Below are 26,159 nucleotides of genomic sequence, written 5' to 3' on the forward strand. Positions count from 1 at the left end.
CACATACCAACACATTACTCTGAATCAAGTGTAGGGCAATATACAAAGGCAGTACAGTGAATTAAAATGGCCATCAAATACAAAACCGTAGTAGAGTCGGTGAAAAATCCCTGACAGTCACAATGGGTTTGGGGGCGGCTTCACGAGTCTGCCTCCGCCAGTCACATAACGCGATTTTGTATACGTCTATGTGGCAACACCTCAATATAATCTGATCTCTCTATACACGACTAGAGTTTTCGTCTGCAGCTGTTCCACTTCACAACTGAAAGCACACTCTGCCAGTTGTCACGGATCATCTTTCGGCAATTACTGTAATCAGTTTTTTCTGTCTGCTCGGGTTCAGAGTGTAATTATGCCAATGTGCACAGCGAGCCCGTTGCGTCATGTTTGTCAAATGATCGGTCGGAGTAAGTCTACTTTCCTAATAAGTTCAACTGTTCTCATACTAGGAACAAATTCGGGAACTTCATGAGGGTATTGTTAAATACGAGGCGAATCAAGGGCTTACCCAGGATCTGAACTAGTGGGCGGGGGGCAGGTCATACTAGTCCCAGGAAACAAGGACTAGACAACATACAACACTTCTTACTAAATAAAACAGTAAACCAGTGAAAACTGCTTTTAATAAACATTTTAAATACAAGAATGCACTTTTACAATCCGATAAAACATGCACCATTTCTTATTTAACAAAACAGTAAACTACTAAGAAACGGCGAATATCTTCTGGGGGGGGGGGGGGGCAGCTGCCCCTCGCTGGGTACGCCCATGAGGCGAATGCATTACGTGGGAGCACATCAAAATTCATCCAAACGCCGGTAAAGAACGAAGTTTATACTAAAAGATTTATAACTGAAACAGCAACCAGCCAGAAGATAGTTAACAAGGTTTATTTGGATAAAACCATTACTGGTCTCCGATTTCTTACAAATCCATCTTCGGATGGTTGTTACAAGTTGTTTTGTTTTCTTGCTGGAGCCTCGTTTTGTATCCGTTATTCGTTTGCTGCACTAGGATAGACAAAGCTTTTTGTTCACCAGTTGGTGAAATTTGCGGGAGATTTAGTTCTTAGTACGTCTATCAAAGGATTTATGAAAAGGTTTTTAAGTTATTAAAACGTGGAATGTGGTGAAAACTGCTGTGTTGTGCGATTCTGTGCGACGAAATTGACCTGTGAAGCTGGGCCATCATTTGCAAATGTGTATCGTGTGTGCTGCCATTAAACAGAACGGTATGGTGTAAGATGCTTTTCAGTTCACTGAAAAGCAGTCACATAGCGCACTTCTACCAAAGTGTTTCACAGAGTTATTTCGTCACACAGGATCATACAGCACGTAAGTATTTGCCACATTTCACGTTTTAATAACTTTAAAACCTTCTCAAATGACGTGACACAGGTAATAAGAACTACACACCTCGTGAACTTTACCAAACAGAACAATTTTATTTTTATTATTTTTTTTTTTTTTTTTTTTTTTTTGCAGCAGAACAACAGATATAAAACGGTGCCCCAGTAAGGGCACAACCATCTGAAGACGGTTTTGTAAGATATCCAAAACTGATTACGGTTGGATTCAAATGAACCTCGTTCAACCTTACTTGTGGCACGTTGCCGTTTCAGTTATGAAACATAGTATTACAGCCACGGTTCTTCAAATGCCAACTTTCGACAACAAAGGGTCGCTTTTTTTTTCTTCTCGCGAACATTTGAGAGAAACCGAAGTGAACAGGGCATGTGTGAAAGCTCTCACTAAACAGCCTCTTCCGCAAGGTGTTTGCAACCTAATGGAGCCGTGCACCTAAGAGGCGGGAGCTCCCAGAGCCGTGGGAACCGGAAGCGGCCGCGCGTCGCGCCGGGTTAATTGCTGACGCGACGTCACCACGCGCCGGACACCTGACCCCCCACACACCGCCAACCAAACGCACTTCTGCCAGCCCAGCAGCAGCTGGGCAAACTTAGCAGGCTGCTGACCCCACGCAAATGGCTAAGGCCGGTATTACACTATCATATTTTTCTAACAAAGAAATACGACCAAATATTCGTCAAATTTCTTTGAGGAATATCTTTGACATGGCGCTAAAAAGGGGTATTACACTGTCGTCATTTTTCCGTCAGATTTCAACATGGCGGACAACAGCTTGTTATGAGCTGCAGTTGTTAGTTCCACAGTGTCATTGTGTACTTGGAATCGAGGCGGCGGAAGAAAGGAAACCTACTTGGATGAAGCCACAGGTATTACGTAGAGACAATAAAAACATTGAGCAAAAATTTGTTACGGGAGCTGCAACTTGAGGACGTCAAGTCTTATATACAAATCACTTACGAATGGATGAGAGTATTTCAATAAAGTGGCTTCTCATACTACAAAACAAAATACTCTTCAGGAATGCTATATGTGCAGAAAAACCGACAGGGATTTCTTGATACGGTGGGAGAGCTACTGTAGTCTACAACAGCACTAGTATCACATGGCACATTAACCAAAGCCATTCCAGAAATGTGTGAAGCTATTTATAAAGCACTGAAGGGGGAATCTGTCACTGTTAATAAATGTTTAGGGCACTATATGGGAATAAGAACTATATTTTTGAATAATTTAAGCAAGGAATTAGTGTTCCACCAACTACAAGATAAACAAAAATGCACGAAACAGGTGAAGCTTTTTAACTGGTGGCATCTGGAGTTCAAAAATAGACAAAGTACAATCGAAAGCTAAGAAAGAATTTATTTTAGGATATGACCCCACACACTATTCCGGTTTGCTAAAAAGCTGCCTGGGTGTTTCCAGACGTAAAGGTGGATGGCTGCAGCTATGATTGTGGTCGTGTCGCCCTCAGCATATTCCACCTGCCCACCAACACACAATAGCATGCACTGTGCCCCCTGTGTATATGCAGTGCGACATTTAGCTAGTAAGCCACCGGTCATTAGCTGTTTAACTCACTGGCTGTCGGACCTCAGTCCTCCAGTGTTGTGTACTGCAGATGTTTTCTTCAGGTGTGTATAATTGTTGGACGCATGGCCTGTGGAGTTAATTTCTTCAATATAATTTCTGCTAGGGCAAGGGTACAGGAATTATAGACAGCCTTTAATAACAAATCAAAACTTCTTTTCAGCGTTTCAGGCGAATGGCATTTATGTTTCGGAAGAATAAATCAAAAATAATATAAATGCCAAATTTATAATACGTCACCAGGTTGGTTCACAAATTCACAGCAGTTATATCTGATTTAATTAATAGGATGTATGCTTTACTGTAAAAGTGTGAATAATGAAAAGAAAGTCCAAGCACACGAACTTTTTCGTTCGGACAAACCTTACACACAGCTGCTAACCCCTGGAAGGGGCTATAAGCAACGACATGGTAAATATGGACGGCATCCGTCAACAAATTTCGCAACTAAGTGTACACAGCATCTCCAGCAGGCCTGGGCAACTGTATAGCCATTTGAATTCAATGCAGCTGTATACATCAATTATACACACGGCCTGAATTACACTGAAGAGCAAAAGATACTGGTACACGCATGTGTATTATATACAGGGATATGTAATTAGGCGGAATAGGCGCTGCGCCCGGCAATGCCTATGTAAGACAGGTGTCTTGCGCAGTTGTTAGATCGGTTACTGCTGCTACAATGGCAGGTTATCAAAATTTGAAGGAGTCTGAACGTGGTGTTATAGTCGGCGATGGAGCGATGAGAAAGCATCTCCGAGGTAGCGACAAAGTGGGAATTTAAAATACGACCATTTCACCAGTGTACTGTGAATATCAGGAACTCGGTAAATCATCAAATCACAGACATCGCTGCGACTGGAGAAAGATCTTGCAAGAACGGGACCAACGACGACCGAAGAAAATTGTTCGACGAGACAGAAGTGTAACCCTTCCATAAATTGCTGCAGATTTGAATGCTGGGGCATCAACAAGTGTCAGCGTGTGAACCATTCAACGAAACATAATCGATATGGGCTTTTGGAACAGAAGGCCCACTCATGTACCCTTTATGACTGCACGACACAAAGCTTTATGCCTCACCTGGGCCCGGCAACACCGACATTGGACTGTTGAATGGAAACATTTTCGAACGAGCCTCGTTTCAAGTTGTATCGAGCAGATGGACGTGTACGGGTATGCAGACAACCTCATGAATCCACGGACCCTGGATGTCAGCAGGGAACTGTTCAAGCTGATCGAGGCTCTAATGGTATGGGGCGTGTGCAGTTTGAGTGATATGGGACCCCTGATAAGTCTAGATACTACTCTGACAGGTGACACGTACGTAAGCATCCTTTCTGATCACCTGCATCCATTCATGTCCTTTGCGCATTCCGACGGACTGGGCAATTCCAGTAGGACAATTCGACACCCCCACATGTCCAGAATTGCTACAGAGTGGCTCCAGCAATACTCTTCTGAATTTAAGCACTTCCGCTGGCCACCAAACTCCCCAGACATGAACATTGAGTATATCTGGAATGCCTTGCAACGTGTTCAGAAGAGATCTCCACCCCTTCTTACTCTTACGGATTTACGGACAGCCCTGCAGGATTCACGGTGTCAATTCCCTCCAGCACTACTCGACATTAGTCCATGCCGCACTTTTGCGTGTTCGCGGGGGCCTTACACGACATCAGGCAGGTGTACCAGTTTGTTTGGCTCTGCAGTGTATATGTATCAATTTGATGCACATGGCCTGCCAGGTAAGTCACCTTCCGTATCAATTTGACACACACACGGCAGCCAGTGTGTTGAGCGCACGCTGGCTCAGACAAACCGCGCACGGCTGTGGTTTCGGCAGGCACGCAGCACTTGCCTGGCCCCCAGCTGCGCAGTCTGTGCAGACAGACAGACCAGTCCGGCGCGACGGCCTTCGGCGGGATGCTCCCACCCGGATCCGCGCGCCAGTGAAAGCCACCGCGGCCGAACGCCAGCCACGACTCGCGAAAGCCGCCTCCCTGTCCATTTCCGCGCTAGGAGGTTCATCGAAAATATAAACTGCTTCCAGTGCAAGCAAGCAAGCTACTGCCGCGTAATCCGTTTTAGACCGCGTCTGCCGTCTAGACCACCACTCCAGATACAACGAGAACTGATCGACTTACATACGACCGATAAATTCTACGATTATTAATTTGAACGCTGTGGCAAGCGGTATTGGCGGTGCATCACTTCGGCGCTAACGTCCAAATCTCGCTGCGACAATGGAGAGAGAAAGACAAGGCACGCTGGAAGATGTTACACTGACCACGACCCATGTTGCACGCAGCTCGGGGAAAGTAAAGGCTCCGTGTCCGAGCGTCGTGTGACGCACCTTCACCGCCTTGTCTGGAAAGCCTCCAACGACAATGACACTCCGCCGTTACACGGACACTTTCCCCGAGTTGTTGGACGCTCGCAGAAGGCAAACTGCCTTAGCTGACGTCAACATTACAACGGACTGCAGAAGCCGAGGAACACTAAGAAACCAAATTGCCGATGGCCTCACCCCAAAACAATCTCCCAAGCGAATGGAGAGTTTCAACAGTTAACGACAAACTTTTGCTTCAAGCAAGTAAACATTTGTTCCTTATGCGGAACAACTTTTCTTTGAGACTATTTCTATTCCACAAACTCATTTTAACTTATTTGTGCATCGCGCTGTAGCTATGTTTTGGTGCTATCATGATCGTTCATAGTTCTAAGGAAAAAACTGGTACATAACTTCAGATACACAAACGAATGTCGTAATAGATCAAACGAAATCTAACACTAAACTTTCATTAACCACAACGCGTTAGACAGGAATAATGTCCCAGACCTTTCTCTGTTGAGCCACTCCCACATCCACTATGTGACGTCACACCCGCCGATCACAGTGCGTACACAGTGCGTACACACAGTACCCACAGTACCCTACCCCAAGTGAAAATATTGTTATGATTTGGTCGGATATATCAGCTGTTAGTTACATTTATAATGTGGGCAGTCTAATGGAAACGAGACAGATCGGAAAATTAAACTGTTCATTATTTCAAAAGGAATCGTCTTAATACATTTATTCTTTTTTGGGATAAGACAGTCAATGTCTTCGTGGTAAAATGTTTGCAGTTGCCTGCCGAACCACGATTGTACCCAGCATGCACCTCTTCATCCTAAGCAAATCGACGGCCACGAATGTCTTTCTTCAGGTCTCCGAAAATATGTGAACCTCATGGATCGGGGCAGTATGGAGGATATGTGTAAGGGCTTCCCAGGGAAGCTTCTTCATTGTAGTAGAAATAACGTTGGGAATACGTGGGCAGGCTATTTGTTGCCAAGTTGTTTCGACTAAAGTTTCATTGGGAAACCCTTACACATCCTTCATATACTCGCTATCTCTCCCCATGCGATCACCATTTTTTTTTAGAGCCCTGAAGGAAGACATTCGTGGCCGTCGATATGCTTCCGAAGAAGTAGTGCACCCCTGGGTACAATCATGGTTCCGTAGGCAACCGCAAACTTTTTTTATGAAGGCACTAACCATCTTGTCTCACAGTAATGGCGATTACTTTCGAAACACACATTTTACTTGCTTTTTCAATCCGACTTCATTTGACTGCTCCCTATACAAGGTGGTGTCTTATTGTCATAGTGCCATTCTATTTATAACATCACTCAAAATTGGCCAAATTCATGCGATAAATTCTTAATGGCTGTTCGCCCGTGCAAGAAGAAACTTCCATCTGTTGGCAGGATGCTTAAGTAGGTGCTAGGACACGCTCTGCAGTAAGTGTTTTAGCCTTTGATGCCTGGTCGCAAAGGTGACACCTGTTTATGAAGTTATTTCTCCTACATTTGCATAAATACTCCGCTAGCCACCGTAAGGGTCAGATGGCGAAGAGTACCTGCACCACTAATAGTAATTTCCTTCCCTGCTCACTCGCGAATAGGAGCAAATCCAAACTGACTGTTTCCGTACGAGCCGTCATCTCTCTTATCTTCGTGGTCCTTACGCGAAATGTGCGCGGCATTATAAGTGTTCTGCAATCAACTTCAAATACTGGTTCTCTAAATTTTCTGAGTAGTGTTCCTCAAAAAGAAAGTCGCCAACTCTCCTCCTCCTCCTCCCCCCCCACCCCCCCTGCCAAAGAGATTTCCATTTCAGCTCGCGAAGGATCTCTGTAACACTTGCGTGTTGTTCGAACCTCCCGTAACAAATCTAGCACCCCGCCTCTGATTTGCTTCGATGTCTTCCTTTAATTCGACGTGGTGTGGATTCCGAACACTTTATTTAGGTCGCATATGTAGTCTTCTTTACACATTAACCACACTTTCCTACAAGTCTCCCAATAAACTTGAGTATTGCTTGTCAGTGTGGGATCCGTACCAGTTCGGGTTGACAGGAGATAGAAGAAGATCCAAAGAGCGGCGCGTTTCGTCACAGGGCTATTTGGTAAGCTTGATAGCGTTACGGAGATGTTTAGCAAACTCAAGTGGCAGACTCTGCAAGAGAGGCGCTCTGCATCGCGGTGTAGCTTGCTGTCCAGGTTTCTAGAGGGTGCGTTTCTGGATGCGGTATCGAATATACTGCTTCCGCCTACTTATACCTCCGAGGAGATCACGAATGTAAAATTAGAGAGATTCGAGCGCGCACGGAGGCTTTCCGGCAGTCGTTCTTCCCGCGAACCATACGAGACCGGAACAGGTAAGGGAGGTAATGACAGTGGCACGTAAAGTGCCCTCCGCCACACACCGTTGGGTGGCTTGCGGAGTGTAAATGTAGCCCAACTCTACCATTCGACTTCCCTTCCACAATCCTCATATGCTCCTTCCATTCCATATCGCGTTGCTACCGTACGGCCAGATATTTAAAAGAAGTTGTGTGTTTTTCCTGCTCATCCTCATTAACTTGCATATTTCTATATTTAGAGCTAACTGCTATTCATAAAACGAACAAGAAATTTTGTCCACGTCAGCTTGTATCCTCCAACAGTCACTTAACTTCGACATCTTACCGTCCAACACAGCACTCTGAGCAAACAACCGCAAATTGCAGCCCGCCCTGTCTGCCAGATCATTATGTATACAGAGAACAATAGTAGTCCTACCGCATTTCCCTGAGGCTCTCCTTACATTGGGTTCTATTACTTAAGAAGTCTTCGAAGCAGTCACATCTGGGAACCTATTCCATACGTTCGTACCTTCGTCTTTTACGTGCAAGTTTCAGGTTTCCATCGTCGGTGTAAGTACCATGCACCTATGTACTATTGAATATACTATTATAGTTGAAACGATGCGCACTAACTGGCAAATCCGCAGAAGTATCACCACTGACCACTGATGGGCAGAAAATCCCTACAGACGAACACGGGAATAGTCCGCGACGCTCTCTGTAAAGTGTTATTCGGGTGTCAGGGCAGGAAGTGTCCACCGGAAGCGAGACGAGGTGGCGGAAGTGTATCTGCGATGACGTAGGTCGTGCGCTTCGCCGCGCGCCGCGGCCGTGGCGCCAAGGCTGCGAACCCGGCGGACAACAGCCCTCCGCCCGCGTGCGTCAGCGCCACAGCTGCACGAGAAGCGGCCGGCCGCTACGGCGAACCAGCCGCTGCACCACTGTCGTGAGGCGGCGCTTCGCGGAACACACCAGCAACAACAACCTGCGACACCGACTTCCGCTGCTGACGTCACGATACCACCAACCGATGCAGCTTCCCAGCACTTCAAATTCCCAACTCGAAGCTGCCATCATAAGAGTAACCAAAATCTCTTAGATCTGTAGACTATAGAAGTAATCTTTAGAGTACTGAACGAAGTTCCTACTCAGTTTCATATTTTATTTTTGTGGGAGTCCGCAGGCTCAATGTAAAACATGGTCCAAGTAGGCTGTAAGAAAAACAAACAGTCCTCGGAAGGCCCCCACGGTACCGACCGATCGCCGTGTCATCCTCACAGGGTGCAGATATGGAGAGGCACGTGGTCAGCACACCGCTCTCCCGGTAGTTGTCAGTTTTCGTGACCGAAGCCGCTACTTCTGGATCAAGTAGCTTCTCAATTTGCCTCACAATGCACCCCGTTTAGCAAGAGCGCTCGGCACATCCAGATGGTCATCTATCCAAGTGCGAGCAAAGTCCTACAGCGCTTACCTTCGGTGAGCTGACGCGTACCGGTGTTACCACTGCTGCAAGGCCGTTGGCCAAAGCAGGCTGTATTCCGTTTCTTATCCGTGCAATTTACCAACTTCAACCGCCAGTCATTTTCAAGCGCATATTGACAGGTTCGCGGTTCATTTCATACTCTGATACATCGCTAGTGCATGTGGACATGTAGTCATCGTATTTTTTTGCATGTGTGGCACAAAAACACAGTAGTGTATATGGTTACACGCATTAGCCGACACAGGGCTTTCTGTGTTTTTGTGCCACATACGCACAGAAATACGATGTATACTTGTCCACATGTTTCAAAATGTGAAATGAAACGTGAGGCTTAAAGTGTGCGCTTGAAAATTACCCACGGTTGAAATTTGCCAATTGCACGGCTAATAAACATAATATGGCCCCCTTTTAACATGTTTTCATATTCAGAATACGGTCGTTAGCTTCGTGTATGGAGGGTTAAGAAGGACTTCCACGGAATGATGTATAATACGAGGTAAGTGTGAAGTCTCTAAGCTCTCTCTAATTACACAACTTTCCAAGAAAGTATGCTAGATAAAGCTTTGCCGTTCGTTTGAAACGGTACCTTAGGTCCATTGAGTTTTTATAGACACTTGTGCCTCTCGTGTCTTTCCACTTCCGACTTGCTTATCGTCGGGGTCTGTCAGATGTGATGAGCACAAAGGAAAGATAGTACGTGAAGTTTGAAGCGACTTTGTTTGTGACAAGGCAGTAAGCGGTAGACTGAGAATGAGTGACGATACTGTTGCAAACGCGCGTACAGCATTCACAAGGCAGTCCGCGGAAACCTACGCGTCCTGTTTCCAGAGAAACATGCATACAGCAGAGCACTGATGATTTTACACAAACTATTGCATTTCTATGCCTAAGAAGTTAAAATAACTCCTGCAAGCTTTGCAGCCAGATGACTAGTCCAGACGTGTAGAGTTCCCTGATAACGTGCTGCAACGAACCGATGCAGACGGCAATCACATTAATAAAATGTTTTTTTTTTTTTTCCGATGAAGTGACTTTTCGCATCTCCCGGAAAGTAAACAGGTATTATGTCCGGATTTGTTACTCCGATAATTCTCGTGTTACAGCAGATGACTGACAACCCGAAAGTAAATGCGTGGTGTTGGTCAATTCACAACGCAGTTATTGGCCGTTTTCTTCCACTGAGACTGCCATTACGGCAAAATTTTACCTGGACATGTTGCAACTTCCCGTTACACCACCATTATAGGAATTTCAGTCATGGGTAGTGTTTCAAGAAGTTCATGCATTGCTACTTTGGGGGTTAATGATTCGCCAGTTTTTGGGTAAAGCCTTTCCGGAAAGATGGATCTGTACATACAGGCCAACATCAGGGCTTCCACGTTCGCCGTGAGTGACCTTACTCTTTTTTGTGGGGTTGCGTTTATATATAAACTGTTCAGTTCACCAGTTGCTGAGATGCAAACTTACGGCGCGAATACGAAATGCTGTAGAGGTGGTGACGGAAGACATTGTGATAAAGACATGGAGAGAATTTTAGTAACGCTTAGACGTTCTACGGGCTATAGACAGACTGCGAATACATAAAAATTGAGTAAAACTATTATTTGCAACAAACTGCATAATTATATCTAGCACACTTCCCCGGAAATAAATTCGTTATCAACTTATTTGCTTAAGATGTAATCGGTCTGGAAATTTCTCCAATACCTACGATGATGCAGTGGGGTCCCGCAGACCTCCAACCCTCCAACAATTTAGACACACCTGACTCCGCTGCGTATGGTTTGCACCTGCTTCCGCCCGAGCCATATGGTCTTTTTCCGTGGCTTACGACGCAGCGAACAAGGATCCCGAAACTCTTTCGGTCCGGACCAACTGGAGGTCAACGAAATAATACATTTAACCGCTCCTCATCTCGTCTGGCTGGGATGTAAAGTAATCAAATACGTAGTTCACGCAACGAGTCTGAAATCTGATGTCTTCGAAAGATTATGCTATTAGCCTCAAATTTAAGAACAGTAGTCTCCCGTGTATCGATTAAGTAACATGTCTTAGCATATGAATCCAGACGAAGTAGAGTTAACCCGAAAGAAGAAACTGACAGAGGCTCAGCTTGTTTCATCAACTGTCCATCTTAACTGGAGGATTAAGGCGTGTTACTCATGTCATCTAAACCAGAAAGTTAGCAATACTGCGTGCTATAGTCTGGAACGAATTCGACATTTTAGCTCATCCCAACCGTGTTCCAGTGGATTCACGCCGGAACTCTGGGCAGGCCAGTCAGTTTCAGAGATGTTCTTGTCCACAAACCATTGCCTCACAAATACTGCTTTACGCCCCTCTGAACTGTTCCTCTATTTTGCGCAGTAAATGCTGTAATGTGTGTTTCCGCAACTTATTTTCCTTAGCGCAATCACAGGACAATACCCTAACCACGAAGAATACCCCCATATAGTAACACCACCTACTACGTTCTTTCTCCAGCCCCCCAGCCCAAACTCTTCCATCTGATTGCCACAGGACAACGTGATCCGTTACTCCAAATCACCCGTTTCCAGCCAGCCAGTCTGTGTTGCTCTTTTCACAAGATCAAGCATGGCTCACCATTGACTACACAAGTGAGTGGCTTCTTAGAAGCTGCTCGATCACTGTAACCCATTCCTGGGAACTTCCTAACTTTGTGCTAGCTGGATTACTGGTAGCACTTTGGAACTCGGGGGTGATTCCTTCGGCTGACTTCACGCGTTTTTTACAAGGACCCTTACCAATGCTAGACGGTCCCTGTTCGTCTGTACTTGGGGGTCTGCTGATCTTAGTTTAGCTGTGGTTGCTCCTTCGCTTTTACACTTTGACAGCTTTAGAGGGGCTGAAATCCCCGCGATTTATTTGTTACTCAGGCGACATCCAGTGACTAGTCCATTTCGAAGTCACTGAGCTTCCTGACGGACCCACTCTGCTGTTGCTGCTTCCCCACTGAAGACTACCTACTCTCGCCTCCTCTTCTAAAGTCTGTTCGCCTCTCACAGTCTAGCGGTCAGTTGCGTATTATATGCGGCTGCCCATATACCTTTGACCAGTTAATATTTCAGAATTCCTCCGACTGGCATTTCTGAAAGGTCGAGACTGACAAACTTTGCACCCTGAAGTCCAAGAATGGGAAGCGGTGCTGAACCCACCTTTTCGGAAATCTTGACGGGCCTGCTGGAGAATGTGACGCCCTTGCAGAAGCTCTCGGCGCGGCGCGCGACGGTGCCGTCCCTGGAGACGCGGATGTTGTCGCCGTGCACCTGGTGGAACTGCAGCGGCGGCAGGTTGTTGGTTCCGCTGCCGCCCGTGCGCGGCGCTGCAACAGAAGAATGGCACGGTCAAAACACGGACAGCTGAGGCACCCAGCCCCCATGCTGCACCTCGCCACGCCACGCCACGCCACACCACACCACACCACACGCGCCCCACGTCCGGAAGCGGCGCCTGCCACCTGGGCCGGCAGCTGCTGGTTCTGCCCCCAGTTCCGGCAGCGCCACAATGTGTGTGCACCAGGCACACAAACGCAGCAAGAGGAACGTGTGTGTGTGTGTGTGTGTGTGTGTGTGTGTGTGTGTGTGTGTGTGTCAGAATTCTTAATTCCATAAACTGCTCCGAATTTGCTCTTAGGTATCCACCGATAATACACGAAGCCCAACAAATACGGATACTAAAATATATTACATTTTACGTATAACATTACATAGAAAAACGGTATGCAGCTAGAAAATTTGAACCTTTATAGAAAAAGAGTAATGGGCGGAATTAACCAGATACTCTTATTTTGTTTATCTTTAACAAAGAACAAGAGAAACTGACATGTGAGTCAGCATTCAGTTATAAGGAAGGGGCTGTGGGTTTTGCTGGCTCGGTTGAGATCCTCCCCTTGCTATTTGTCAGGATTATGCAGTCATTGGGTCCGTGAGGTACAGAAATAAACACCGAGTTATTAACCATTCATAACTATATTTCTGTAAAAACAGTCATAATTATGTTCTCGCTACAACGATCCGTCATAACTGTGTGACGTGTGTGAAATCTTATGGGACTTAACTGCTAAGGTCATCAGCCCCTAAGCTTACACACTACTTAATCTAAATTATCCTAAGGACAAACACACACACCCATGCCCGAGGGAGGACTCGAACCTCCGCCGGGACCAGCCGCACAGGCCATGACTGCAGCGACTTAGACCACTGTGTGACGTCCTACCACGAATAAATACGAATTTGTCGGGACTCCATTGTGAGCCGGAAAAGACAAATTTCGCGTCGAAACCACGCGCGTTGGAGAGTTCTGCACGTGCAAGCGACCAGCGATGTGACTACTATTCGGTGCCCGGAGGTGCTTTACGGCCGTGCGTACTGGCACCGCAAGCCTATAACCCTTACATATATTTTCCTCCCAAAATGGTTCAGAAGAACTGGAGTCTTGCATAGCTTGTTCTTAGCTCCAATTTCTTATTAAGTAGATTTGCCATACCTTCAAAAAAAAAAAAAAACCCAAAAGTAAACAAAGATATTCTTCCACTTAGGCTGTATTCATTTGGACTACTATTTCGTTTCCCAATTAGTTTCCGCCTGTTTAGCTAGAGCAAGGTACCGTACGCATGTGAATGGCAGCATAGTCGTATGATGTACGTTTTGCTTTGGTTAACAAATTGTCCTGTTCTTGATTATTAAACATGGTCATAACCAGCATCTCATCTAGTTGAACCCTAAGACAGTTGCGGAAGGATTAAGATGTCGAAATGAGTAACTTGAGTGGGATCTCTGACTTCCTTTAATAAATTTACAATTATTAAGAGCAGTACCACGAACACTAAAGTAATTAGACGATCAGAGCGACTTCTGAGCTAATATTGAAACCGTAACATTCCAAGTAGGACTGCCGTCTTCCGCAAGTGGGCTGTCAGCACACTTCGCTTACGTTGAAGGAATCAGGTTCAATTCCAAAACTTTCCTCGGCGGGAGGGGTGGAACAGAATTGCTCTCAGGTCCGTCGCAACTAAGGTCTGCCCTAAGGTTTCTGGTTGGAAAATCTCTGAGAGCCCCTCAAGCCCCTGCGGGATCCACAGCAGTCTCAAGATGGTAACCCTCTCAGGCTGTTCGTAAAATCCTGTTTTGCATGTGTGGGTCTACAGAGTGTAGTTTCTGAAAGCTGAAACTACTTTCAACGTCCGCCACAGGATCTCAATTTTTTTTTAGACAAGCGCTATGACAAATTACAAGCGTAGTTGCATCAGTGAAATAGTTACATTCAAAATCTGTCACCAACACAGCTGCATTTGAAATTGGCCACAGGCCGAACCTGGCCAGTAATGTAACACATCAGGCAATGAATGTTATCTGTGTAAGAAATTGACAGTCTATGGCGGAATAAAAAGCATTCGGAAAGGGACTTAAGGCTAGTCGACAATTAAGTCCTAAGGAACAGAACAGTAATTTTCGGAAGGACAAGGGTGTAGTTCGTAGTAGACTTGTTTAACGAATCGTGACATCTAAAGATAGTTATGGAACTACGTAGAATACCGGAAATGTATTTGCAATTGCGAATATGAACTACGTTCGGCTGGATATTGGATTTCCCACTTCACACGAGCTGTCGCCTTAACCGCTTCGGCCATCCTAGCATGAATCACGACCATAGCCAAACTTCTGTATGTCGTCGTCTACACGACATAACACGCACCCGTGCGTTACGTATATTTTCGTCCAGGAAGGACATATTTATTGGGAGTCAAAGGCCCGCTATTTGCGAATAAATACGAAACAGCAGTGCCTTTGTTAAGAAACACGATGCAGTGTTCCTTCGGACGTGCGTAACTGGCGCAGAGGTTTAAGTAATTAACTCACTCTGAAGGAGGTGGGATTCGAATCCCCATCCCGACAGGGAGATATTGTTTAGCAGGGTTCTCCTCAATCGAAGGATGAATGTCGGGATGGTTCCTTTGAAAAAGACGCAACCTGTTCCGTTGCGAAGTCTAGTCCACCCCCACCGCGACCGCCATCTTTAACGACCAAGTCTTCGGCAGGACGTTGAACGAAGACTGCTCGTCTCCTGCAGTCTATTGCAACGGGAGCTTAGAATGAGGTCCGTTTCTGTCACAGAGTGATGTACTTCTGGCAAGTGAGAGACTGTTTGTTTACTCTTAGGACAGTATCTTTAACATGTATGTTCTGTGACTGAAATAAAGTGACTGCTAATCGCTGCTCTACTGTGATTCACGACATAATTTGGTGCTGAAACCCGGGAGACAATTTCCACGATTGCCGTTGTGAACCACGAATTCTGGACGCACGTCACGCGGCAATACTACGAGGGGGGCTTACTGCAGCGTTTGTCACACATCACGCAACAAGCTCTTCGACGACAACCGCCTGCATACACAGTTAAGTTCAACTGAATTTTCACGCGACATGATTTGTAGTGCCATTTGTAACTGATCACATTATTGCCGCTCTGTACTGCTATTGTAGCTGTTCGATTAACGCTTTAACGAATTATCAGATCCTACGCTACGCCTGTAGGTTGTTTACATAGAGTAAATATCTCTGGAGTGAGCATTGCGTTCTGCGCATGTTGTCAACATTAAACCAGGATTGTCACGTGATCTCTGGACTTCGCTGTGGCTGTGCGCTTTCTGCAGCGTTTGAAGTTTATAATACGAAGAGTTTTTGTTTTTCACCGTTTGTTGATAGTGTAATAGCGATGGTGAATTACGTTGTTGCTACGGATGCAAAGAAAAATATGTGAAAGGAGGGATAGTAACTTTTCATGGGTACATTCCATACAGCTCTAATTATAGTTTTCACTTTAGTAAGAGACACTGTATACGTTTAAAAATTTCGAGACGCATTATAATTAAGACTTGATTCTGTAGACCTATTTTTCTACGATTTTATGACTATATAATAAATATTACGGCTCGTACAAAAGCTTACAAACAATCGCTTCCTCTCGTAAATTTGCTAGTGGAACAGGAAAGGGAAAGGTTAGTTGTTTCAGTAAATACTATCCTCCATGCATTTATCAGTGACTTGTCAATTATGTATACAGATTACTCCGTCTACTATTTAATGAACTGGGAGCAAGTACTTAAAATGCGTTAAATAACTACCTCAAAGTGCCACGAGTAAGAAAAATTGTGCTTTAGGTCGCAAAAACGAGAAAATAAGTACGCAGAAATACAAGAAGAAAGGGCGAATTAGCAGGGATATAATCGCTAATGTGTGGTAAATTCGGTGTTTTTCGGACACTTGCGAAAGTACTAACGTACTGTAAAGTCGTTTTGCAGGACTATCACTGCAAAAATGTACTTCAGGCTCTGTAATACTATAAAGTGCGGTATCATACCAAAAATCGAGTGCATCTGAACTATGACACCTATCGCAAAGAAGCTGAATGTAATATCACTTGCCCTTAAAAGTTACGTAGCTGGTTTTTTCCCGGTATCAAATGGATACTGTTAAAATGTCTGCGCAACATTATATATATATATATATATATATATATATATATATATATATAATCCACGACACGTACGAAAAGAATCCGTCTGTACTAGGGATGTAGTGACATTCTAAATATACAGGGCGCTATACGAACAAACACACGACGTCCCGAGATCACGTGACCAGGCCGGCAATGTATGTTGACAACACAAATTCTGTTCTGCGCATGTGAGTGCTCACTCCAGAGATATTTATATTTACTCTATGGTTGTGCTGCCATCTAGCGACCATCAGTTGAACTACTTCGACTAGCTATCCAAAGATAACGCCTTACTAGGACCAGCTGATCGCTAGCCGACACTGCTTTAAAACTTTCGAGTAATCGGACGGAGTGGACATGCCGGAAGTACGTCACTCTGACAGTTTCTAACACTTCGCCGACTGAACGGACGCTTCAAGAGAGAATGGAGAATCAAAATATTACATGTTCGAAGTGAGAGAATAGCCGGGGAAGTGCCGACGAGCGGTGACAGAGGACGAACCCGCGGCCGCCCGCTCTGGCGGCATTGTCCGCTGAAGAGCGTCCCCAGAGGTCGGTGCCGCCAACGGGACGCGTCCGCCAGCTGCCTCGCGACGCCTGACCTCGTTATGCGGCACTTCCCGTGTCGTCGGTCGCGTAACCCGGCGCAATAGCGGCAGTGCAGACCACCGGAGAGGAAGGCAGCGACTGGCTCTTCTCTGGGCTAATTAGCAGTCTTCCCCGCGCAGATATCCGACTCCTGGCGCCAGCTCTTGCCGCCATTCCCTATCACGCACTTTCTCACGCTGCGAGCAGGGAATTCTAATTACCTCCAGAGCTCACGCACCACCTACCAGCGACCGCCAAGGAGCAAGCGCTCGTGCATACAAATGCGATCTTCCAAGCAGAACGGCGGCGCAGTATCTGGCGCCTCACTGCCGATATCCGTCACCATCCGCTGCTTATCCGTCAGAGGGGTCACAGTTCACCCCAAACTACAGTCCAACGTATACAAATTAATGTAAGAGATGAAATAAGGGGCAAATGACAAGCATTCTTTTAACGACCCAGACTCTACAACTTTTTTTTCAGTGTCAAATTCAGCAACAGCTGTATACTTAAAGAAATTTTATTTTATTCTAAACGCAGCCAGCTTCAGTATTTCATTTTGCTATCTTCAGGCCCCATATGCTTCTATCCAAATAAGCGAAATTGTCGTATGACGCCAAGAATCATTGGATTTTGTGAATTCCAATCGCTATACAATTGCTTCAAACGAGGACGTGACAGCAACTCACTAAATCCAGTGATTTATGGCGCCATACGACAAGTTCGTTTGTTTGGATAGAAGCGTATGGGACCTGAAGATGGCAAAAAGAAATGCCGAAACTGGCTCCGTTCAGAATAAAGTAAAGTATCTTCAAGAATACGGCTGTTGGTGAATTTGATTGACATTGGAAGTTTCTTACCAGCCCATGTCCCCCCAGCTGTGATGGACCAACAGAGATTCTATGACTTCTTGTGTGACAGGCAGAGCCACAAAGTGACAAATGCCGGCATGTAATGCTAATGGTGGTGGTGGTGGTGACAGTTTACTTTCCTGTAGGTTCTGTTGGAGGCAGCTTGCACATGCCTGCAACTATTAGCAACAGGTCTATGTATTGTGCTGATGAATGATTAATGTGATAGTCACAGAAGCGATGTGAGACGCTTGGTGGGAGCTGTTGGCACACTGTCCACGGATACTGACAAGGCAGCTACCTAATACATCTGATGAACGGATCGCCATCACTGATAAGATAAGACTGATGCATTCCAAGAAGAATGCGAGATGTGTAACTTGTCGGGACCCTTACTGTTGAGGAATCGCCAACCGTACGCCAGCTAAATCCTTTTGCCGACTGAGTGAAGAACTTCCACTTACAAGAGTCTAAAAAATCTTCCTGCGATTGTAGTTATCACACTGGCGAATGTTTTAGATTTCGGCTACGAAAACTATGAAGTTGCATAATGCTGAGATGTACAGTTTGCTGAGAAGAGGGAGAGAAATCAAATACCAACAGGACTTGCTGGAAGATAGATTTTGCATTATAAACAGATGGATGGATAAGAAAAATTTGCTGTAGCAGATTCTCACGGCGGGACTACAAAACGTAGCATGACATTGGAAAAAAAGTGTGAGACTGTGTGTCGACCGTGGAGCTGGCGAACGCAGCGCGCTAAGCCCTTTGGCGATGGCTGGGGCGCGCAGAACACAGTTCCAAACGAGGCCATTCGCATTCACGACGGCTGCGGAAGCACGGGCAGAGGCAGAGGCAGAAGCGGCGGCAGCAGCAGCAGCCGCCCCGGACTAAGGCCCCCGCTAAGCCAATAACGGAGCGCATGCAGATCGCAGACGCGTTGCCATGGCGACACGCCTTTATCGAGCCGAACACACTTCCGTCAGGGGCGGCACCTAACCGCCTGAAGCAGCAGCCCGCGGTTGTCCACGCGTAATCTGCATCCGGCCGCCTGCTCCTGTTCGCTCTCTCGATGAGTCCTCTACTCTGAACAACTGCGAGTGCCACTACGTAGACAGCAAGCTGTATCAAATATTTACTAACTCTATAGGAAAATAAAGTTATATCTACACCCGTATCTTCTGGGTTTCGTCTGATTAACTTCATGGACTACCTCATCAATACCTTAACTCGCGCATTAGTATCCTTCCCCCCCCCCCCCCCCCCCCAACTCAAATAAGAGTATAAGAGTATGTCGAACTGCGAAGTATGCTACGTTTACACGATAACTTACATAAGAGTGAAACTGATTTTCGGAAACAACTTACCGCTGTCAGTCATACGCCAAGGCACGAAGTGGTTTTTCTACACTGGTCAAATTATTTTCACACAAATGGCCTCCGGAAATCAGTCGTCACATTTGCTGTTACTCTTCAGTCAAAAATCGGAGGCAAACAACCTCGCTCTCTGTAAGACGAGACGCGCTCAATAAGTAATGCAACAATTTTTTCTGAAAGCTGGTCGGTTTTATTCAGGATTCGAATAAATCATTATTCTTCACTCTTGGCCACAAACTTTGTTTTCGACATAATCTCCGTTCAACGCGACAACCTTACGCCACGTTATTAAGAAGAGCCGTATTCCCGCATGATAGCATCCTACTGCTCGACATCTGAGACAACGTCTGCAGCGGAATGAGCGCTGATATCAAACTTCCTGATTAAAACTGTGCTGGTCTGAGGCTCGAACTCAGGACCTTTGCCTTTCACGAGCAACAGCTCCAGCGACTGACATACCAAGCACGACTGAACTGTGAGGAAGGATCGTGAGTCGTGCTTGGGTAATTCAGATTGGTAGAGAACTTGCCTGCAGAAGGCAAAGGTCCCGAGTTCGAGTCTGTCCGGCACAGAGTTCAAACATGCCAGGATGTTTCCGTGCCGAAGGTAAATTGGTTCAAAAGCTCATAATGACGACACGTGAGCGTATCAGATTTTTGACGTTTGTTACGTGCTACAAGTCTTTTGCAGTGTACCGCTCTATAATGGCGTTAAGGCAGGAACTGCAGTAGTGAAAATAAGTTTCTAGTCCACTAGCAAATCTTTTTAAAAGTTTTGTTCGCAGCGCTCAGTTCGCTTCATATGATTTGATTAGCTGAATGGTAATCAGAAGAGGATCCCACTTAAATCTAACCCCACGACATAGGACGCTGTGCTTGCTTTGGGAACCAGAGAGGACAGAAGAGACGCCTGCCGGTGTGACAGCCCACATCGCGGTTGGCTGCGGCACGCGCCGGGCTCACAGCTGTCGCGTGGCAGCTGCAGGAAACGCAGCCCGCAGCTGCCTTGCCGCCGCGATAACACGCACTCCTGCCTCGTTCACTCGTCCCCCACAAAAGCCACCGCCGTGTCTTACTGCCTTCCTGCCGGACTCCCGACTTACGCGACAGGCTAGAACAGCGTGTGCTGATCAGACCACCGTGGGAATTCTGAAGGTGTCACTTCACGAATCCCGAATAACTTGCGTGGTCTTAGGAGTGAAGAGAGAACCAACAGCGCGAAGTGAGGACGGGAGGGGAATGGAGCGGAGTCTGGCATCGTTGGGTACGATTTCCGTAATCTGCACCCCGAAACACTTGCGTATGTACGCTGTGTGGCACAAAATACGCATATAATTTCAATAGAGGGACGGCTATAGGCTTCCGGCATAAGCGGTTCTAGGCGCTAGTTTGGAACCGCGCGACCGCTACGGTCGCAGGTTCGAATCCTGCCTCGGGCATGGATATGTGTAATGTCCTTAGATTAGTTAGGTTTAAGTAGTTCTAAGTTCTAGGGGACTGATGACCTCAGATGTTGAGTCCCATAGTGCTCAGAGCCATTTGGCTTCCGGCATCGTGGCTTCCCGCCATCAAGGAAGTAAATACGCGGCCGCGGCGTGTGAGCGGCATAAACAACGCGCTGCAAGTCACCTCGGAGGACAATCATATTTTGGGTAAACATTCCCCCTCTCTCGGTCTGTCCGTTTCGAAATTAGCCATTGATGACCAATCAATAGCGGTGGGAGGTATATCAACCAATAACCCTTCTCCAGCGTAAGTGTGGAATAGTGCCTTTCTAACGAAAGACTATGGACCGCCAAACGTTTCCACAGGAGATGAGCTACCAACGCCCCTTCTGCATCAGAGCGGGAATATTAGCCTATGACTGGTGGGCCACCAATAGTAGGCATATGAATTTTAACCAGTACTATCACTTCTCCAGCATGAACGCCAGACAACTCCCCCTTTATAAGTGGACGCGACACTCGTCTCTGACAGTGTTCTAGCAGTAGTGGACACCGAAAGATCCTGAGGAAGATCGCGGCAGAGAGGTGGAAACGTCGAACATTTGAAACATGGCGCGGCCTAATAACCCAGAAGATTGTAACTTCAATGACAACGGCCACGGAAGCCTGCAGACTTACACAAAATAAGCTGCTCTTTCAGTTCCCTCCACTTACGGAGCACGCCAAGAACATCGGTTTCAGATGATAGGATGTTAAATAGTCTAGATCAGAGTTTCCCAAAACGTGTTCAGCGGGACGAAAATAAGTGCTCCGCAAAAACAGTTTGTGTTTCGACATTTCTTAAAATTTTGTCATTTCTGTATTATGATTTAAAATTTTATTGATTTTATTAATGTTCAAAATAAACAAGGTACTCTATCGAAGTACCAGGATTCTCTAACTGTTCTAAGACAGGAAAACGTTGGGATCCTCTTGCCTACATCAAGGAGCTAAGAGCGATTGGTAAAGAGCTGCATCCAGTGACATTCCGTTTTTATCTGTTAAGAGGATTTTAGCCAGTAAGTAGCTGTCGTCTTAGCAATAAATTATGTTAAGTGCTCTACTGCATGACCTTCCAATTTACTATTATTACAGCACATGATGTTCAAGCGCTTTATACCGAACATCCTTCGTCGGCAAAATGCACTAACAATTTTTCAACACTTAGCATTTTAGAACAAAACTGAGTTGTCAGTTACAAAAATAGAAAATTTTTTTCACTTTACCGGTTTCAACAGATTAATCTAATCTTCAAAAGCCTAGAAAATTTGGGATAATTATTACAATTTAGCCACACATTGAAGCATAAGAAGTGTGCAACGAAAACTTAAAATCGGTTTAGCAGATGTCAGTATCTTATACTCTACGTATCTGTAAAGCCAAATTATAATAATCTGTAATATCCCAAATGCTTTTTAAGACGACAGATTAATCTGTCTAATCAGGTAAAATGAAAAATTTCCTAATTGTGCAACTGACGAATTTTGTGACAGTTGCTGAGAAAATTACTATAAATAAAATCGTAGCTATATTTATCAATTAACTGCTCCCGCCAAGGAAAATTGCTCCTGGCAGTAAGCTACTGAAATACGTAAATGTTACATACTTTGATTTCTTTTCTCTGTTGATCTTTCGTTATTCGTATCATCAGATGCGATGGGTCTAATCGAATAATTTAGTTCAAACCAGTATTTCGGAATAAAGGGAAACAGATCATGGAGCAATTTCAAATCAAATTGTACATTCTCGGAAAAAATGTATTAATTTCATTGTTCGTTATGTTACCAGAAGGCTTACTTAAGCAATCTTTTAGAAATAGGCAGCGTAGTACAATGAAACATATCCACAATATCTGAATATATGATGGAAACTTAGAATCTGAAGTTTGGTATATCTTTCCACAACTTTGTTTTATCTGCTCTATCGCCTGAAAGAAAATACGTTATATCGCAGGAAGCTGTAGCTATAGCTGTTCCCAGGTGATCGTGCCTAGTGGGTAGTAGTGTGTTTTCTCCTATCAGGCATCTGCCCATGCCCTCGCTGTGCCGACCGCACCATTTTGAGCGGGGGGAACCCGTCCCGCATCGTCTTGCCTTCTCTGAAACGGCAAACAGGGCCCGCAGACTCGGCCTGGAAGGAAATACAGAAGCCGCCGCCTCCCAAACAAAGCGCGCTCCGCTGCCTTATTTATATACGTTGCTGAGTCAGAGGAAACCACGATATAAAGTGTGCCGCAGCCGTTTCCACAGCTTTAGAAGGCAGCGCCCTTCTGGTCGCTCCGCAAAATCCTGTTTCTGGGCATATTTCAGCGGTGTCGTCACTGCGCAGTTGAGACCACAAAGCGTGTGCGTGTCTGCATGTGCGCGTGACACTACAGCAATAAGTCAATCCAGTACCGAATACTCCAGGAAATATTCATCGCTCCATCTCAGACAGGCGGAGCAATCGGCAAAACGAAAATTGCCGCTATTACGAGAGATTCCAGGAAGGTACTACGCGCTAGATGATACGTTGTATAATGCTACTCGCAGCAACCATGTAACCCACTTCTAAGATTAGACGATTACTTCAAGCCGGAGAAAGTTGCGATAGACAGCTACGACCAGTGGGTGGCGGTACGGGTTTGCAAATGCGGCGGGGGTGACGTGAGTTTGTTGAAACTGCGCGGGTCGAAAGGAGGTCAGGCCGCGAAATCCCATTTACGAACCTGCGCCCAAGGATGACTCCATTGCCGGCACTATCGGGGCTGATACCTGTACTATAGAAGTCAGCAACAGAGGTTACAGAATCTAACGCAGATGTCTCAGTGAATAGCACTAGAGGCAGCTCCGAAGCAGCTTACATACCTGGAAGTTCGATTACATGTTGTCTAATTTTTTTTCCTGCGGAATTTAATTGTTAATCTTTATAGATAATCTACTTATTGATAGAGCGGATTGCAACTATACGGAACACCAATAAGCGAAAATGAAGTTGCAGTAAGAAGACGCAGCGTATCTCAGATTCCTTCGGATCCAGACAGGATATTTTACAGATTCTGTCACATCAGGTAGGTCCAAACAACTATTATTCAAGTGCTACATTGCTCTGTGAGGGTTTAAGGTTACCCACGCGACAACGCGCAGTCAGACTGTATGGCGACGCTGAAACGTGGCGAGTAGGCCTGTGTGAAGTCCGAATAAAAGACGATCAAGAGCATTTATGAACAAGTGAGCACGGGCCTTTCTAACGGCTCTAGCTTCCGAGTACGAAATCTGCTGGTAACGAGCTTGTCACAAAATTACATTAAATACTACCTTTGACGCCATGTCCACGTGGAACATTGAATTACTTTCCATTAGGAAAGTGGAATGCGCTCAATTGTGGTGTAACGTTCAAAACGGTAGAGAGTAGTATTCAGTTTTCGTTCCCGTTGTAGCTTTATTAAAGCATATCCAGATTTCGGCTAGTAACTAGCCGTTAAAATGCAATATTTCAGAGTAGTTTTACATCCCTGGTAGTCTAGACTTGTTCAGACTCCGGTCACAGTTCATTATAGACTACATGCCAGAAATTTCCACACGAATGCAACTACGAGAAGCTGTTTTCGTACTATTGTGGCAAACCGGCATGAAAAATTAAGTTACATAAAATCTATGCAAAACAGTGTTAACTGTTGAATTTAATACCCTGAGAGATTAAAGGGGGTTTCTTTCAGTTGGTTGCTACAGTTCGTTCCGAGCATTGAGTTGCAGGCGATTTTCGTTAACAACGCAGTCCTCTTACTAACTAGAGGACCGTACGAAGTTTCCCACCTCACCAATTTGGCTCATGACAGGGTGTGTATGACAACTACGACTTCAAAATATGTGGAGGTGTGGACGCTACTCTCAACCGCTTTTCGAGGAAATCGAATTTGAAAATTTTAGACGTGCTTCTATACTTTGCAAGGTCGCCAAGAACCGACGTATCCGCAGCCGAGAGAGTAAGCGCTTAGTTTCTTATGCATAACGTCTCTGGATCGAATTTCAGCTGTTTTTGTTTCTATTACCTGTAATTCTAACAGATTTGTGGTGCGCGACGAAACTGTGTCATGAGCGAGAACCGTTTATGAAGGTACACCAAATTTGATTTGCAATAGAGCCGTGAAAAGAACCATGTACATGCAAAAAGTAAGCTTCCATTACATATACTTCGCAGTCGTTATGATTTTTGGTGTTTCTACGATCAGTATCTTAATTCGTCCAGTCCTCTATAGGTTACACATCATACTTGTCAAAAATGTAGAAACAATAACAAGTAAAACGACTGTACGGATTTGATTGAAAGTATCTATTTGGAGCCTCTTTACCAAAAAATATTTCTCCTTTTTCAGGTTAAAGATTTTCATAATCTATCGTTAGTGAGAATAAAGGAAAAACTGTAGTATTCACAGCGGGATTCGACTCCGAGACCTCACGCTTATAAAGGTAAGAGGAATTCTGTCGGCTGGGGACCGCTTGAACGCTAGCGACCATAATACAGTAAGTACGCCCAAAATGTTCAAACTATTTTCTCGAAAACGGTTGGGAGTTGCCTTCTCTCTTTTTCAGGTATGTGTAAGTCCTAGGCATGTACTGCACGTCCTGTCAATGTGAAGCAGATCGAGCCGAAAGAAGGGGGGGGGGGGTGGAGAAATTCGTACAGTACTCAAGACCACAGCGAGGAATGGTCAGAGCTCTGTCTCTAGAAAAGAAAGTCTTCAGATTTCTGCTGTCTATTGTTACGAGGAAGCCGCGGCGGTTCCGGTCCTTTTCCGTTCAGAAACCTCGGCGCTCCAGCGAGGTCGAGTTAATGGGAGCAACCGCTAGCCTTAAGGCCGGCCGACCTTCGCATTTCGCCTTCAGTTTTTTCTTGACGTTTACCGACTTTTAGATAATACGAGTCCACCAGCCTCGCAAGCGCAGCCAATGAACTGTCCAACAACTACCCTACGTCATTTTCAGATCGCGAAAGACGCTTCAGTATTAAGCACTTACCATTCCGCAGTACATGGTGTTCCACGACGAGCCTACACAGTGAGTTTTCATTACGAGTAGTGTAGGAAGTGTTTCCCATTAGCAGTAACTGCTACGTCAGGCTAGGTCCCATTGCCGATGTGCCATTTCTTTTACGCATCATTCGCAAGTGGAAAATTCATGTGTTCATCCGAAGTCATAACTGGTAATTCCTATCATCTTTATCATAACTATGGCAGTAAGATACCA

At 45.4% G+C, this 26,159-nt stretch overlaps 1 protein-coding gene across 3 annotated transcripts in view; it reads right to left on the reverse strand.

Moving 5' to 3' along the window:
* Window positions 1–26,159, reverse strand: part of LOC126092074 (protein neuralized) — an 897,276-nt gene that overhangs the window by 8,173 nt on the left and 862,944 nt on the right. For all 3 annotated transcript variants that reach the window (XM_049907498.1, XM_049907504.1, XM_049907511.1), the window contains one exon: window positions 12,295–12,461. In XM_049907498.1, coding sequence (XP_049763455.1) covers window positions 12,295–12,461 — 167 coding nt within the window. The remainder of the gene's footprint in view (window positions 1–12,294; window positions 12,462–26,159) is intronic.

Source organism: Schistocerca cancellata, chromosome 1 (assembly GCF_023864275.1).
Source record: "Schistocerca cancellata isolate TAMUIC-IGC-003103 chromosome 1, iqSchCanc2.1, whole genome shotgun sequence".
In the NCBI taxonomy this organism is placed as follows: domain Eukaryota; kingdom Metazoa; phylum Arthropoda; class Insecta; order Orthoptera; family Acrididae; genus Schistocerca; species Schistocerca cancellata.